Source organism: Schistocerca americana, chromosome 4, assembly GCF_021461395.2.
Source record: "Schistocerca americana isolate TAMUIC-IGC-003095 chromosome 4, iqSchAmer2.1, whole genome shotgun sequence".
NCBI lineage: Eukaryota > Metazoa > Arthropoda > Insecta > Orthoptera > Acrididae > Schistocerca > Schistocerca americana.
This window is the reverse complement of record NC_060122.1, coordinates 732613607-732631617: the sequence shown is the minus strand read 5'-3', so window position 1 is coordinate 732631617 and position 18011 is coordinate 732613607. Positions and strand designations below refer to the sequence as shown.

Here is an 18011-nt window from a genome sequence, read left to right as displayed (position 1 = left end):
CCATTCCATCAACTGTCAGCTGCATGACATGTGATTGCAAGATTATAAGAAGAGTAAAACTGATGAAGTCCTTCACAAACAAACTGCTCTGAAGTGTGATCCTCTGTGAGGACATTGTAGTGTTACAGTTGAATGGTCAATGTGGTCAAATGGATACAGATTTCAACTATTTATCTAAAATTACCAAGTTTATAAACTGTAATAGTTCAAAATAAAAATGCATTTGCATGCTGCACATTAAGCTTTTTTAACTTGTGCACACTGACACATTTCACCTCAATTACAAGGCATCTTCAGTGAATGTCCTGATATATCATACGATTTTTTTGTTTGCACATATAGGTTACATAGTTTGCACATAGAGATTATACATTTAAAACAGTTCATTGAAATTTTTACAATAAAATGGAAAAGTACTTACAGATCAGCATCTAATTCATTATTTGTAAGCCAAACAGCTTCCTCTCAGGTGACAAACTGGCTGAAAGTCTGCAGTTTTAATGGTGGTTACAGTTTTCAAAATTGCCATTTACTATGTCTAGAGTGCAATAATACAATGTAAAATAATGAATTAGACACTAATCTGCAAGTACTTTACTATTTTATTATACATAATTCAACAAACCAAATACTTTAGTAAATGATTTTAAAGCTGTAACCTGTAAGTGCAAATAAAAAAAATCGAGTAATATTTCAGGACACTGACTGAAGAAGCTAGTAACTAAGGTGAAATGAGCCTGGGTGCAAAATTTTAATAAAAAAGCTTGATGTGCAGCATGCAAAAAGCATTTTTTTTAACTACTGTAATTTATATTCAGCTGCTGCAAAAATGGCCACCATGAAAAACTTGTTACCAAGTTTAATTCCAGCCAGTGCTTAGCATTTCAATAAATGAAGAATTTTGGTGGCTAAATATATCCAGTTTAAGGTCGCAAGTTTATTCAACCATCAACCTTGTCAAAGACAAAAGAGGAATGGATACCATTTTTAGGCATCTTCTACGCTTTGGGATGGGAAACAGTTCCTAAAGATAGAGGTATCAGCAATGGCCAATGACAGCACACAACAAATGACAAGAAACGGCCTTGTAACTGAGTTGTTTTCTGCTTAGAAGATATAGATTTTATATCCATGTGTGATGTTGAACACCACCTGCAGGTGACAGGAAACTATGTGGCTCATTGTGTACATTAAGATATTTACAACGAAGATATGGCTGGTAAAATGTACCAAGAGGACACTGACTGCCTCAAGGGGAGACGGATCAGGAAGTACATATTGTTATCCTACTCATACACTTTGTGATTATTTACTTGTCAGCAGAAGCGATGAGTAGGATAAGTCATTAATACAAACAGTCGCTCCACTGTGGAGGCTGTGACCCCTTACCAAAGTGGTATCATAATCTTTGAAATGTACATCCTGTAGGTAGGGGTGCAAATAATTATCTTGTGCTTGGGGTATTTTCCTCCACATTGATCCTGAATCCTTTTACATTTCACTGCAAAATAGGAGATATTTTACCAATAAGGAGCTATTTTAATGTCAATGTTATCTTTCAGTTGAGGCGGTAAACTGAGAAGGGGGTGGGGGTTCTCGTTAAACAAAATATTGAACTCCTAACTCTTTTCCTTTCCTCGACAACAAACGCAATGGAAAGGAGCGCATTCTTTGTTGGAGAGTTAGGGACAAAGGAAGTGATTTAAGGAAAACATTTGGCATCCAGCTGATGTGATTTACAGAGTCCCCCAGGACAGTGGGAACGGAATTATAGCTCTGCAACATCTGGAATGTGTGTTCCATGTGTTAACAACCGATGCTATGTCGCTGGCAGACATACACAAATCAACTGGTCTGACAGTTGTCCACAACACAGGCACTTGGAGGGTCTAAGCGGATGTAATTATGTAGAACCTGAGACGTGTTTTCAATTAATGATCAGTCACATGATCTACTGAAAACAGTATGATTGTATTTAAAGCAAATTTTATGCAATAAACAGCTAACTTTAAGGAGACCATACATGCATGTCACAGATGAGTGCACTTCTTTTGCTTACATGCCTATAGCTCAACGTGATTTCATCTGACAAATTGTGCATGGTTCTTCACTTATTACTTTCCTATTCTTAGAGTATTGTTTATTTGGGAAAGATATGAATACAATACACATATAGCATGGCAAAAGAGAAATAAGACTTACCAATTACTAAGGAACCTTTCTTCTTCTTTCTTTTGGTGTGCAACTATTTTATAGCTTCAAAATCTGTCCTCACACTGTGATAAATTTCAACTTGCTCATTCAACTAATTGATACTGGAAGAGTAATTTACAACAGATGTGTTAATATACTCTAGCAGAATGCTAAAACAGAGAAGTTCCTCTGCAGGCTGATCCCCCCCCCCCCCACCCCAAGTGTGCAGATAGAATGAAGATACATCCAACTCAAATAGGTTATACTTTGAAATCACTTTTACATCCTGAACATATTTTGAAGTAGATCACATATCTGCAGCATCACTGCTGTCTCATTTCTTTCGGAACATTCCTAATTAGTTATTTATTTTTTTAAATTTATTTATAAATTTCGCCAGCTATGGACCACATACAATTTAAGACTTATGGCATTTCTTTTTCTTCCTTTCTTCCCAGTACGTCATCATTTTCTCTCCAACTGCTCGTCTCTGCTCATCTGTCCACACTCTCTTCGGTCGAGGTTTTGGCTCAACTTCTTCACAGTTTGAGTTTTCTACCATTAGCCTGAAGTGATTCCTGTCACATATTATTTCTTCTGTAACACCTATTTTGTTGGCATCTTTCTTTACTGCTTCTATTCATCCTACAGTTTTTTTCAGCTTACTAAAGTAATTAAAAATTTTCTTCGTAATCCGTCTTTCTTCCATTCTTTTTAAATGTCCATAAAATTTTAACCGTCTATCAGTGATCTTTCTGTATTTTTGTATAAATCTTCATTTCTTCTTTTAATCCACCTATTTTCATTGTTTTTCTCAAGACCTAGAATTTTTCTTAGTATTTTTCTCCCTCTTTTTTTATAGTTCTCTTAATTTGCCTTTCTTATTCAATGTTAGGCACTCCGATCCATATGTTGCTTGTATCCTAATAACTGAATTATAATGTCTAATATTCATTTGTATGGATACTGATTTCTTATTGTAGTAGTTTTGTGTTAATTTATATGCAAATTCTAACTTTTTTATTCTTTGTTTGTTTGTTGTGTTATCCAGTCCACTGGCTTAGATCCACTCCCCCAGGTACTAGAATTTATCAACTCTCTTTATTTTTCCATACTTTGTTTTCGTAAACTTTTCTGTATTATGTTTGTGTTCTATATACTCAGTTTTTTCATAGGATATTTTTAGTGCAGTCTTTTCAGCAATTTAGTGTAACAGATCAAGCACAACTGATGCGTCTGTTCGGTTTTCAGTTATCAATGCCATATCATCCGCAAAGGCTAAACATTTCACTTCAAATTTGTTCTTTCCTTGGCCCATGCTTATACCCTTTGTGCCTGTTTTTTATTTGCTTTCCCATGTTTTTACTATTTTATCTAAAACCAGGTTAAAGAGAATTAGTTACGTAATATTAGATACCAAATAAATCAACTATACCTCAAACATTTTTAGTAAATCTTCTTTCTTGACCTCAAGTCGTTCAAAGTTTTGCTTCTCCTTTATAATGGTCTTAACAAGACCTTCCACCACTGGGAAATCCAAATTAGACACCTAAAAATATGAAACCATGCATATTTTAATAAAGTAAGATTATATTTGTCAATTTGACAAAAATAGTTAGAAAAAATAAATGAATTTGGTATCCAAGGTACCACAAAAACTGATTATAAATAATTGTGGGTATTAGCAAACATCCATCTAAAAAAGGGAAATAGTAATGTAACTGTAATAAGTTACTGGAAGGATTCACTCCCAGTAGTTTGTCGCTTTCAACAGGGTCTCCAGCTCTTATTTACCATGGATGCAATTGACAAAGTGGAATTACTTACTTTCATACACTATTTCTTGTCTGCACAAACAACAAACTGCATGTAGGAAAACCATCACTCACACAAGCAATGCACCACCAGACAACCTTGCTGAGTTTAGCCACGAAATCAGTGCAAATCACGGCAAAAATTTATGCTTTCATTCATTCTAACATTACAGAAAACCATTTCTCTTCATTGTTAATATACGAGAATTATCCAAGCAGAAAGACTGACTAGTTTTGAAACCGTAATTACATTTATTGACTATGTTTACAGGAAGTTGATTATGATCTATGATGGCTGCCTGTATATTACTAAATTAAATCCCTTTTGTTATTTACTTAACCACAAAGGAAAATGAGAAAGAATTTCTTCTCTCACACAATGTATCACTTCCACCAGAAAGAACACAAACTTGGGCTGTGTTTGTCTAATAATACATTGAATAATAGTGATGAAGTACCATCACCATGCTCTTCCACCATTTTTCGATTTCGTGATTTGTCTCTAGATCTCCAATTCATCTGGCACTTTTGGCTTATAATTTAGTCTGATCTCTTGGCTCGGAAATCCCATCCAGAAAGCACAATAAAAGATGGAAATGATAAATGACACACAAAACTGAAGGGAAGTGAAGCGAGTTTCATACTCTGCATTATGAGACACACAAATGTACAAACAATGTGGGAAAAATCATGGACTGACAGTAAAGATTCCAGTCCCATATTACTATTACTAGGTAAGATCAGAAAGTGAACTGAACTGATGATATGATATTGTAAATCAAAGTTAAGCTAATCAAGCTATTGTTATCAGGTGAAAATCCCTCACAGAATGCATTTTTACCTTGAGTAAGCATCACTGTAACCCACTGTCCAAAAACCTCCACACAAGACACCAATCTCGCCATTGTACAATCTGAAATCAGCTCCAGTCCCACTTTTACCAAACACTTTCCTGATGTCTATTTTTGTCACATCACTCTCCTCAAGTACATCGAATTCACACTGAAATGTTGGCAGAGCATTTCCTTGCCCTGTACTTCTAATTGTGCATCCAAATTGTGATTGTTTTTTATCACTTTGATCAGCCTTATTTTAGATCCCAAGTAACAAACGGATCAGAATACAGTCCAAGAAACAAAAAGGGATCACTCCTACATCAGCCTTTTCATGGGTCACCTGTTTTGAAATCCTAGAATTGGCAGTGTGTCTAAACCTCCAAAGGTTCTGGAACCTCAATACCTTCTGTGCTGGAAGAAATCAAAGACAGTTTTGTTAACATCACATTTTATGTCTCATGGTATTAATATTCACCTACGTTCTTGATTATGAGGTGATCTTGATGATGGTGTTCCTGCTGTTTCACTACTAGTTCCATTTCCTTTTCCACATGTCTTTGTCAGTTATTTCGTTTTTACTATGTTTTATAATTTGTTTATTTCTCATGATCTCTTCCTTCTCCCCCACTTGAGTATTTTACTATTGAGTTCACTCAGATTCTTGATACGTAATGGATAGCTGCTTTAATAAATAAATGGCATCATTAACAGTCATGTCGCAAACCCAACATCAAATTGTAGGGTTTTCATTAAGCTGTGAGCCACACTTGATTTGATTTAATTACAGTACTCATGAAACTGAATACCTTTGTGTTAAGGTAGACACTCCTTTATTGTCCACAAAATTCAAGCATACCAAAGGCATGACAGATACATACAGTTGGCACCCAGTACAGCCAAGTCTTCTGCAAGCACATGAACTGTCCAACCAAACAGTAGTCCTGAAACTTCTACAGCACTAATAAGAGTCTTCTGAAACTCAGCGGTGCAATTACAAGACATCCACATTATTTCCTACACACTGTTCCTTTCCTTATCCAGTATTTAGAGTGACTTTTCTATCCTTTGACTCCTTTGGCCTTTCCCACTTCTTTTCCTCATCACTCTGTCTTCCTTTCTCCTGTTGATAGTACCTTTTGATTTCTGGAGACTAGTTTCAGCTTTATTCTTTCTTTAAAGAGTTTGTAAAGCCTGCTAAAGTTGCTTCTAGATTGATAGATGATTCTCTTTTGTCAAAAATTTCATCCCTAGATTATCAAATGTTCATTATCAAGTACCACAGAGAGAATTTTTTTTCACTGAATACGAGATTGAAGATTTTTTTCATGCACACATAGCAACAGTTGCTCTAATGTGTAGTAATATTTGTTAATATTTTTATTTGAGTTCATACAGTTTAGATGTAAATTTTTACTGTATTGTACTGTGCCATATATGAAAGCTGATGACACACTGAGATCTGTGCTACGTTTTGAATTAAATTATGTAAATACTGAGTACCACATGTTTCCTCATTTCAGTGATAGTCAACAAAACTTTGTGAAATCTTTATGATTAAAGAGACAAAAGGGAAAGAACAAGCACATCTGTGTGATATTTGCAACAATAGAAATAAACTCTTCTGTCAAACAAAACTGCCAATCTTCACTGGAAACAGACAAATTACTCCTGCTTATTCAGCTTCTTGTAAGTTTTGTTCCTTGTCCCACTAGGTGGCAACCAGACTGCCTGGTTTGACAGATAAGGAGACATGACATCCTTGTTCGGCCCACTCCACAAGGCAATTCAAAGTTGTTACACATAGGTTAAATAAATTATATCCGTGTATCTACATGCTTTCTTGTATCCACTGCATTACATACAAGAAGTGTTAGACCCAAAAACATTATTTCAATTACAAAACAGAAAATTTTCTTAGCTGACCAATTTTGTTGATTTGTCAAGTTTACAATTCATCCTCTGTGAAGCAAAATTATGATGTTGGTTTAGAGTTTCCACCTTTGTCAGCATATATCATGGTAAATTGTTATCAGTCATTCAAATCTTAACCTTTCTTCCCAGTTCACTTAGCAGTCATACAGGTATATTTATTAGACTGTGTAGAGGTGATTCTTTAAGCAATTAGATGGTCTTATGCTCCTTTTTGTGTCCACTTACTTTAAGGATTGTTTTTGATGCTTAACATATGTAAAGTATTCACAATAATTCTAAATCCCATAGCTAATACTATCACTATTTGAAGCAGTTCTTTTGTGAATACTGTAAGACTGGAAACACCCACAACAAATCACATCTATCATTGTAATGTAAAAGTGAGACATTACAACAGTGTCACCAAGACAGAAAGCTTTATAGGCATCACAATCCTTGGTCATAGATTAGAATGGTGCACTAGAAAATATCACGAAATTGGAAATAAAAATCATCAGAAAAATCCTAGGGCCTGAAACGACAGAAGAAGGCTACAGATTGCATCTACACATATTATCTACTGATGCATCATGCAGTCCAAGATGCTTGGGAAATATATGACTACAGGTAACATATGAAATCCAGCATAGTGAATTCCTTTGCTGTGTTTATTGTTACAAATACTATCTATAATGTATAATAATAATAACAACAATTACTTGTTGCAAAGAGTTACCAAAAACAATTTTCAGCACAGAAGCTCAGTTCATATGAATGACTTCCCACACAACATAAGGTGCAGAGAGAAATAACTCCTTGGATCATTTAAATAGGGCCAGACACGGATAAACCGTGCACTGTTACGTACTTCACTAAAAAAGGGTGACTATGCAGGAATGATGTCATATACACTCATAAAAACATAACAAAGTCAACACAGAGATGTGCCATGCAAAGTGGCACTTTTGGACTTCACGCTGCTGGGGCTAAGTTTGGCAGATTTTGGATGGCACTCTCCACCACAGGGCTCGTCTTATGCACAGGCTTTGATGCAATTGCTCTATGCTCTTCCTCTAGCGAAGAGGCGGAGTGGAGAGCAGTTGATTGGTGGTTAGCCACCGAAATAGAATTTCAGCTGGAACATGGCACGCTGATGAGCTGTGCAGCCTGTGCAGTGGAAGCAGGGCATGGCCAAGCTGTTGTGGACATTGCCTACCTGGAGGGTGGACCTGTCTTTACCTGGTGGCCACAAGATGACAACCACAACCAATTACAGAGAGAACAGTTTTCTTATTGCTGTAATATACGGAGCACTGGGAGTGTGCTTTTGTGCCCTGCAGCATTTGGTGGACAACTTATTAGACTGAGATTATGTGTACAGCAGATATTGTGCACAGTGAAGTTGTAATCATGCTGAGAACAAGTTCTACTTTTGTACATAGCTATAATTTTCCTGAATTTCATACTGCTGTTGTTGTCCACAGACTAGGTAGCCTTGGTAGCCCTGTTGTATGTAACAGTATTAAGTTGCTAGTGGAGGTCTGTGGTAATATAGGTAGACACTGTTGTGGTTTTATTCATGCTGCGTTTATACTACTGCCCAATTGGAGTATGTTATGGTTGGAGAGTGTGAATATTCTGCTTTATGTTCTGTTGTTCTTGGCTGGTGCCTGCTTGTATTCCGCACTGGCTGAAACAAATTTTAAGTATTGTGTTGCTGAGCGAAATTTATACTTATTTTATTATTGTGTTATACCCATGTTTACATAAGTATTAGCTCTGATCAGAATATTACTGATTCCTTATTCATTGCCTAATATTCTACTGATGTCATTGTGTTTCTGTGAAAATACTTATGTTGTTAATACAGGATTTTATAACAGAAGCCCAATGCCTATGCAACCTCAATCCACCCAAATTCTGTGTTACAGAGAGCAGTAACTACTATTCCAATGCTGTCTATGTACAGGGAGCCAAAATCAGTGTAGCAACCAAATGTTACGCAGCACTGACTGTCATAGAAGAAAACTGAATGTATGCTGTAACTTACATTATATGAGAACTATTAATAAATGGGTAAAGCATCAGTAATCTGTGCATACAAGAGGAGTAGTAACATAATGAATTTCTTCCAGCAGCCATCAGCTAATTAAATTCCTTCAATGTCATAAACTGAAAGTGTTTCTGCTACCTGTCTGTCCTCCAGAAACATATCGTAGTAAAATCCATTCTCAATGGGAGGCCCATAGCATAAACAGCCTCCATATATCCTCTCCATTGCTTCACCAAGAATGTGTGCTGATGAATGCCAGAATACTTGCTGGGCTGCAATAGAAGAAAAATTTATTCACACAGTGATGTTAGATTTTCCCTATACAACTGAACATGCAATCATAGCACTGATTGGGGAAACTAGGAAAAGGAACAACAAACGAGTGAAAACATTTTTCCTGATTTTTGTATATTTTTTCTCTCTCTCTCTCTCTCTCTCTCCGGAAACCTGTGTAATGAGAAGAGCTAGGAGCATATCACAAAAACGAAACCTTTTTAGAATCAAACAATGGAAAATCCATATAGCGGAGATGCTGAGTCACAGATAGGCACAACAGAAAGATCTCACAATTAAAGCTTTCGGACATGGGCCTTTGTCAACAATACACACACAAATACACTCATGCAAATGCAACTATCACACATGACTGCAGACTCAGGCAACTGAAGTCTTTTTGTTGTGCCTATCTGTGACTCGGCATCTCAACTATATAGTGATAAGCAACTTTCCTTCTCATAATATTGTTACAAACCTTTTTAGAAGACATATGACATTCCTATTTTCTAACTGTTTTCCCAATCTCTTCTACGAATCTCCTACTGGTAGGTAAGAATCTGCTTACTGAATGACAAAAGTTGAGCACTTTTTGTATGAGCATGCCATGGAACAAGCTAATCAACAAGTTAATATAGATATTGCCTATTTTATTACAATAAAAAATGCTCTTCAGACACACGTTTCAAAAATAAAAGCTTCACTGAACTAACAGGTGTCAAAGGAACATGACCATTTTGTAAACAGCAAGTGCAGCTACATTATATATATTTTTTCTCATAGAATTTGTTGTAGATCATACAGAAAAGTTTGAAAGGAATAATCATGTCCATAATTACATGTACATGACTACTCTGCAAATAACCCATTAGTGTCTGGCAGTGTGTTCACAGGACTACTTTACACTTAACACTTAATCTTGCTGTGTGAGCTCTCTTTTCTCTTATTTTTTCATGATACACAATTCTCCCTATGTAGATGGTGCAACAAAATATTTTCACATTCGGACAAGAATGCCAGTGATTGAAATTTCGTGAAAAGATCTTGCCACAACAAAAAATACCTTTGTTTTAATGACTGCCACATCTACTCGCTTATCATATCCGTGACACACTCTTCCCTATTTCGCAGTACTAGAAAATGAACTGCCCTTTTCTGAATCTTTTTAATGTCCTCTGTCAATCCTATATGGTAAGGATCCCATACAGCATAGCAATACTCGAGTAGAGGATGGAGAAGTGTAGTGTAGATAGTATCTAAAGCTGACCGACCTAAGTGTTCTGCCAATAAAACACGTTCTCCAGTTCACCTTCCCCCACAACATTTTCTGTGCAATAGTTAGAATCTAAAATTATTTGTAATTGTAATTCCAATGTATTTAGTTGAATCAACATCCCTTAAATTCGTATGACCTACTGTGTAAGTGATATTTAACAGAACTTTTCTAGTACTCCAGTGGAGGACCTCAACCTTTTTAACTGTAACAATCCTGTTGGAAGAACATTCGCAACTGAGCATTATAGCAGAGGTTGAAAATACCGCTTCAGTTGTAAATTTCTTTATTTTCACACAACCTGTTTTGGACTGTTATAAGCCCATCCTCAAATGTCGCAGCTGTGCTGTGGTCCCCAAGCGCTGCGTGTACCAGGTGCGGTGTGCTGCCTATGAGCGCAGAACTCCTGGGGATGGGCTTATAACAGTCCAAAACCAGTCGTGTCAAAATAAAGAAATTTACAACTGAAGCAGTATTTTCAACCGCTGCTTTTTATTTGTTTGGAATTGCCCCTTTCTGCCTCATGCAGTTATCTTGTGCGAATTATTTTGTTGTTTGTATTGACCTTCTGACAAATTTATTAGACCACAAATAATAGCATCATCTGCCAGCAATATAAGAGGACTGCTCAGATAATCTTCTACATTGTTTATGCAGAGTAAGGACAGCAGAGGGCCTGTAACAGTTCCTTAGCGAACCCTAGATTATACTTCTGTTTCACTCAATGACTTCCTGTCAATTACTACAAACTGAACATTCAAACCTGGATGGAAACTAATGACTAGGGACCGGAAAATGCAGCAACTACTTTGGCAAAATTTGCTTCTATTTGTGTTAAAATTTGTACCTATTTTCTTGGTTGTAAATGATTAGATGCACAAAATTTAAAAGGTTGTCACGCTATGTTAGTAAAGGCAAACAAAGCCTTATTTCTTTGAAACTGACTGTTTTTTAGGAGCTGATTGGACTCTTTTTTAACTGGAATGTTTGCTTTTGCAAAAACTTCAACAGCACTTTTTCCGAAATGGCCTTTATTTTCTTCTATTTTTCTGTATTTAAGCTTTCAGAAAATGATTGTTCTGTGAAAAAGCAGCGGCACTTTCCCCATCAGTGAACTGAATGTGTCTCCATTTAATGTGTTTCTGGACATTACTTGTCTTTTCCCACCCATTTCAATGATTAAAAAATCCGCCAAATATTAAATTTCAATATTTTGTGGGCATTCATAGCCACATGACCCATGGTTGACAATGCTGCTGACAGATTTGACAAGGCAGTTGCCATGGCAGTGGGACCAAAAGTAACTCTCTTATACCGATACAGAAAGAATTTCGGCACAATCGAAAAACATGACAGATTTTGTTTTCCAACTGCTTTAGTGCAGAATACGGGCACTATATAGCCACAAGCATAAACAAATTATAATTTTGATCCCCATAAATCTACATCTACATTTATACTCCGCAAGCCACCTAGTGGTGTGTGGCGGAGGGCACTTTACGTGCCACTGTCATTACCTCCCTTTCCTGTTCCAGTCGCATATGGTTCGCGGGAAGAGCGACTGCCGGAAAGCCTCCGTGTGTGCTCAAATCTCTCTAATTTTACATTCGTGATTTCCTCGGGAGGTATAAGTATGGAGAAGAAATATATTCGATATCTCATCCACAAACGCACCCTCTTGAAACCTGGACAGCAAGCTACACCGCAATGCAGAGTGCCTCTCTTGCAGAGTCTGCCACTTGAGTTTGCTACACATCTCCATAATGCTATCACACTTACCAAAAAACCCTGTGACGAAACGCGCCGCTCTTGTTTGGATCTTCTCTATCTCCTATGTCAACCTGACCTGGTATGGATCCCACACTGATGAGCAATACTCAAGTATAGATCTAACGAGTGTTTTGTAAGCCACCTCCTTTGTTGATGGACTACATGTTCTAAGGACTCTCCCAACGAATCTCAACCTGGCACCCGCCTTACCAACAATTAATTTTATATGATCAGACCACTTTAAGTCGTTCCGTATGCATACTTCCAGATATTTTACAGAAGTAACTGCTACCAGTGTTTGTCCTGCTATCATATAATCATACAATAAAGGATCCTTCTTTCTATGTATTCGCAATACATTACATTTGTCTATGTTAAGGGTCAGTTGACACTCCCTGCACCAAGTGCCTATCCGCTGCAGATCTTCCTGCATTTTGCTGCAATTTTCTAATGCTGCAACTTCTCTGTATACTAAAGCATCATCCGTGAAAAGCCACATGGAAATTCCGACACTACCTACTAGGTCACTTACATATATTGTGAAAAGCAATGGTCCCATAACACTCCCCTGTGGCACGCCAGAGGTTACTTCAACGTCTGTAGACATCTCTCCATTGAGAACAATATGCTGTGTTCTGTTTGCTAAAAACTCTTCAATCCAGCCACACAGCTGGTTTGATATTATGTAGGCTCTGACTTTGTTTATCAGGCGACAGTGCAGAACTGTATCGAACGCCTTCCGGAAGTCAAGGAAAATGGCATCTACCTGGGAGCCTGTATCTAATACTTTCTGGGTCTCATGAACAAATAAAGCGAGTTGGTTCTCACACAATCGCTGTTTCCGGAATCCACGTTGATTCCTATAGAGTAGATTCTGGGTTTCCAGAAATGACACGATAAGCGACCAAAAAACATGTTCTAAAATTCTACCACAGATCGATGTCAGAGATATAGGCCTATAGTTTCGCGCATCTGCTCGGCGACCCTTCTTGAAAACTGGGAATACCTGTGCTCTTTTCCAATCATTTGGAACCTTCCGTTCCTCTAGAGACTTGCGGTACATGGGTGTTTGAAGGGAGCAAGTTCTTTCGTGTACTCTGTGTAGAATTGAACTGGTATCCCATCAGGTCCAGTGGACTTTCCTCTGTTGAGTGATTTCAGTTGCTTTTCTATTCCTTGGACACTTATTTCGATGTCAGCCATTTTTTTGCTCGTGCAAGGATTTAGAGAAGGAACTGCAGTGCGGTCTTCCTCTGTGAAACGGCTTTGGAAAAAGGTGTTTAGTATTTCAGCTTTACACGTGTCTTCCTCTGTTTCAACGCCATCATCATCCCAGAGTGACTGGATATGCTGTTTTGATCCACTTACTGATTTAACGTAAGACCAGAACTTCCTAGGATTTTCTGTCAAGTTGGTACATAGAATTTTACTTTCGAATTCACTGAACGCTTCATGCATAGCCCTCCTTACGCTAACTTTGACATTGTTTAGCTTCTGTTTGTCTGAGAGGTTTTAGTTGTGTTTAAACTTGCAGTAAAGCTCTCTTTACTTTTGCAGTAGTTTCCTAACTTTGTTGTTGAACCACGGTGGGTTTTTCCAGTCACTCACAGTTTTACTCGGCATGTAACTGTCTAAAACGCATTTTATGATTGCCTTGAACTTTTTCCATAAACATCCAACATTGTCAGTGTCGGAACAGAAATTTTCTGTTTTTATCTGAAATCTGCCTCCTATTACTCTTGCTAAACAGATAAACCTTCCTCCCTTTTTTTATATTCCTATTTACTTCCATATTCAGGGATGCTGCAACGGCCTAATGATCACTGATTCCCTGTTCTGCGCTTACAGAGTCGAAAAGTTTGGGTCTGTTTGTTATCAGTAGGTCCAAGATGTTATCTCCACAAGTCGATTCTCTGTTTAATTGCTTGAGGTAATTTTTGGATAGTGCACTCAGTATAATGTCACTCAATGCTCTGTCCCTACCACCCGTCCTAAACATCTGAGTGGCCCAGTCTGTATCTGGTAAATTCAAATCTCCACCTAAGACTATAACATGCTGCGGAAATTTATGTGAAATATATTCCAGATTTTCTGTCAGTTGTTCTGCCACTAATGTTGCCCAGTCGGGAGGTTGGTAAAACGAGCCAATTATTAACCTAGCTCGGTTGTTGAGTATAACCTCCACCCATAATAATTCACAGAAACTATCCACTTCTATTTCACTACAGGATAAACTACTACTACCAGCGACAACACGCCACCACCGGTTGCATGCAATCTATCCTTTCTAAACACCACCTGTGCCTTTGTAAAAATTTCGGCAGAATTTATCTCTGGCTTCAGCCAGCTTTTCATACCTATAACGATTTCAGCTTCGGTGCTTTCTATCAGCGCTTGAAGTTCCGGTACTTTACCAACGCAGCTTTGACAGTTTACAATTACAATACCGATTGCTGCTTGGTCCCCACATGTCCTGACTTTGACCTGCACCCTTTGAGGCTGTTACCCTTTCTGTACTTGCCCGAGGCCATCTAACCTAAAAAACCGCGCAGTCCACGCCACACAACCCCTGCTACCCGTGTAGCCACCTGTTGGGTGTAGTGGACTCATGATCTATCCAGTGGAGCCCGAAACCCCACCACCCTATGGCGCAAGTCGAGGAATCTGCAGGAATGTGAGGAGCAGTGCGAGAAAATAAGCCCCACCTCCCTTTTGTAGGGCAGCAGCCTACACCAATGTTCTGTAAAAGCAGAATTGACACATTGCCATAAGAATCACTGATCTCTTCTGGTGTTGTAAGGGATGTAATCAAAATCCATGATGGATCAGGATTATCCACTTCACTCATTTCAAAATAAGGAGAGTAATGCACAACACAAAGCATTCAGGAACAGCTACCATGCCACTGCTTGTTGAGGCTGGTATTGTATTGTTAACGATGTAGTTACAGCCAAAACTTGAGTGGTATTTGACGCAGTCACAGTTCAAAACATCTACCGCCTAATTTTCCACATTAAAAGTGTCTGTATTGTTCCAACTTTTGAACTTGATCTAAGAAACATATACACACATTTCTTTGTTATAAAATAACAGGCACATGGCTAAGTACTATGCTGTATTACCCAGCTTTTATCTCAAATACATCATTCAAACACCCACAGTTGACATAGCACTAGGGCATTGTGCACGCTGATACATCGTTGCATTCGTGGACTTTTTATTTTTCAAACAGGTCATTACACACATTATCCTTCCAAACTGGGCTTCGTCACTTGATGTACAATTCCAATAACCGAAATGCAGGAGGATCTGCAATGAATTGACACATGGTGCAGGGAATGGCAATTGAATCTCAATGTAGATAAGAGTAATGTGCTGCGATTACATAGAAAGAAACATTCTTTATCATTTAGCTACAATATAGCAGGCCAGCAACTGGAAACAGTTAATTCCCTAAATTATCTGGGAGTAGGCATTAGGAGTGATTTAAAATGGAATGACCATATAAAATTAATCGTCGGTAAAGCAGATGCCAGACTGAGATTCATTGGAAAAACCCTAAGGAAATGTAGACCAAAAACAAAGGAAGTAGGTTACAGTACACTTGTTCGTCCACTGCTTGAATACTGCTCACTGGTGTGGGATCTGTATCAGATAGGGAATATCGAAGAGATAGAGAAGATCCAACGGAGAGCAGCGCACTTCGTTACGGGATCATTTAGTAATCGTAAAAGCATTACGGAGATGATAGATAAACTCCAGTGGAAGACTCTGCTAGAAAGACGCCTAGTAGCTCGGTACGAGCTTTCGTTGAAGTTTCGAGAACATACCTTCACTGAGGAATCAAGCAGTATATTGCTCCCTCCTATGTATATCTCATGAAGAGACCATGAGGATAAAATCAGAGAGATTAGAGCCCACACAGAGGCATACCAACAATCTTTCCTTCCACGAACTACACGAGACTGGAATAGAAGGGAGAACCGATAGAGGTACTCAAGGTACCCTCCGCCACACACCGTCAGGTTGCTTAGGGAGTACGGATGTAGTTGTAGATGTAGAAATTGGATAAGTTTTCGATATTTACACTACTGGCCACTAAAATTGCTACTCCAAGAAGAAATGCAGATGATAAACGGGTATTCACTGGACAAATATATTATACTAGGACTGACATGTGATTACATTTTCACGCAGTTTGAGTACATAGATCCTGAGAAATCAGTACCCAGAACAACCACCTGTGGCCGTAGTAACGGCCTTGATACGCCTGGGCATTGAGTCAAACAGAGCTTGGATGGCGTGTACAGCAACAGCTGCCCATGCAGCTTCAACACGATACCACAGTTCATCAGCGGTAGTGACTGGTGTATTGTGACGAGCCAGTTTCTTGGCCACCATTGACCAGACGTTTTCAATTGATGAGAGACCTGAAGAATGTGCTGGCGAGGGCAGCAGTCGAACATTTTCTGTATCCAGAAAGGCACGTACAGGACCTGCAACATGCGGTCGTGCATTATCCTGCTGAAATGTAGGGTTTTGCAGGGATCGAATGAAGGGTAGAGCCACAGGTCGTAACGCATCTAAAATGTAACGTCCACTGTTGAAAGTGCCGTCAATACGAGCAAGAGGTGACCGAGACGTGTAACCAATGGCACCCCATACCATCACGCCAGATGATACGCCAGTATGGCGATGACGAATATATGCTTCCAATGTGCGTTTACCGCGATGTCACCAAACACGGATACAACCATCATGATGCTTTAAACAGAACCTGGATTCATCCCAAAAAATGATGTTTAGCCATTTGTGCACCCAGGTTCGTCGTTGAGTACACCACCGCAGGCGCTCATGTCTATGATGCAGCGTCAAGGGTAACCACAGCCATGGTCTCTGAGCTGATAGTCCATGCTGCTGCAAACGTCGTCGAACTGTTCGTGCAGATGGCTGTTGTCTTGCAAACGTCCCCATCTGTTGACTCAGGGATCAAGATGTGGCTGCCTGATCAGCCATGCAGATAAGATGCTTGTCATCTCAACTGCTAGTGATACAAGGCCGTTGGGATCCAGCACGGCGTTCCGTATTACCCTCCTGAACCCACGAATTCCATATTCTGCTAACAGTCATTGGATCTCGACCAACATGAGCAGTAATGTCGCGATACGATAAACTGCAATCGCGATAGGCTACAATCTGACCTTTATCTAAGTCGGAAATGTGATGGTACGCATTTCTCCTCCTTACACGAGGCATCACAACAACGTTTCACCAGGCAACGCCGGTCAACTGCTGTCTTTGTATGAGGAATTGGTTGGAAACTTTCCTCATGTCAGCACGTTGTAGGTGTCACCACTGGTGCCAACCTTGTGTGAATGCTCTGAAAAGCTAATCATTTGCATATCACAGCATCTGCTTCCTGTCGGTTAAATTTCGCGTCTGTAGCATGTCATCCTCGTGGTGTAGCAATTTTAATGGCCAGTAGCGTATATGCAAAAAATAAAGCTATTTTAAACTATCTCTGATAAAAAGTTCACCTGAATATGATTCACTATGAAACGGTGTTTGTTAAGTAATTTCACCATTTTGAGGTAGAATTCGGACCTATTTCACATTTACAGCATAACGCGAATTTTTCCAGTCCTTACTAATGACCTATATTAAAGATAGTTAAGTTAAAGAGATCTGAATTATCCTGTAACAATATTTTTTCAGTAGTTACCTACTGATATAATAGTAAAAAGTTTCCTTTAAGAGAAAACTGAAAGCATTATCGACAGCTCCTCCTATTCCATAGACAAGACATTAATTTAGTGTATAAAGTACAAAATAACAACATACCATGGTTATTGAAAAGTCTGAGTATTCTTCAGTACTGAATAACCTCA

General features: G+C 38.5%; 1 protein-coding gene across 5 annotated transcripts in view; it reads right to left on the bottom strand.

Annotated features, from left to right (window-relative positions):
- LOC124612518 (threonine--tRNA ligase 1, cytoplasmic) overlaps positions 1-18011 on the bottom strand; it is a 145734-nt gene that overhangs the window by 65344 nt on the left and 62379 nt on the right. For all 5 annotated transcript variants that reach the window (XM_047140776.1, XM_047140772.1, XM_047140774.1 and 2 more), the window contains 2 exons: positions 8946-9079; positions 3629-3742 (listed from right to left, as the gene is read on the bottom strand). In XM_047140776.1, the coding sequence (XP_046996732.1) occupies positions 3629-3742; positions 8946-9079 (248 nt within the window). The remainder of the gene's footprint in view (positions 1-3628; positions 3743-8945; positions 9080-18011) is intronic.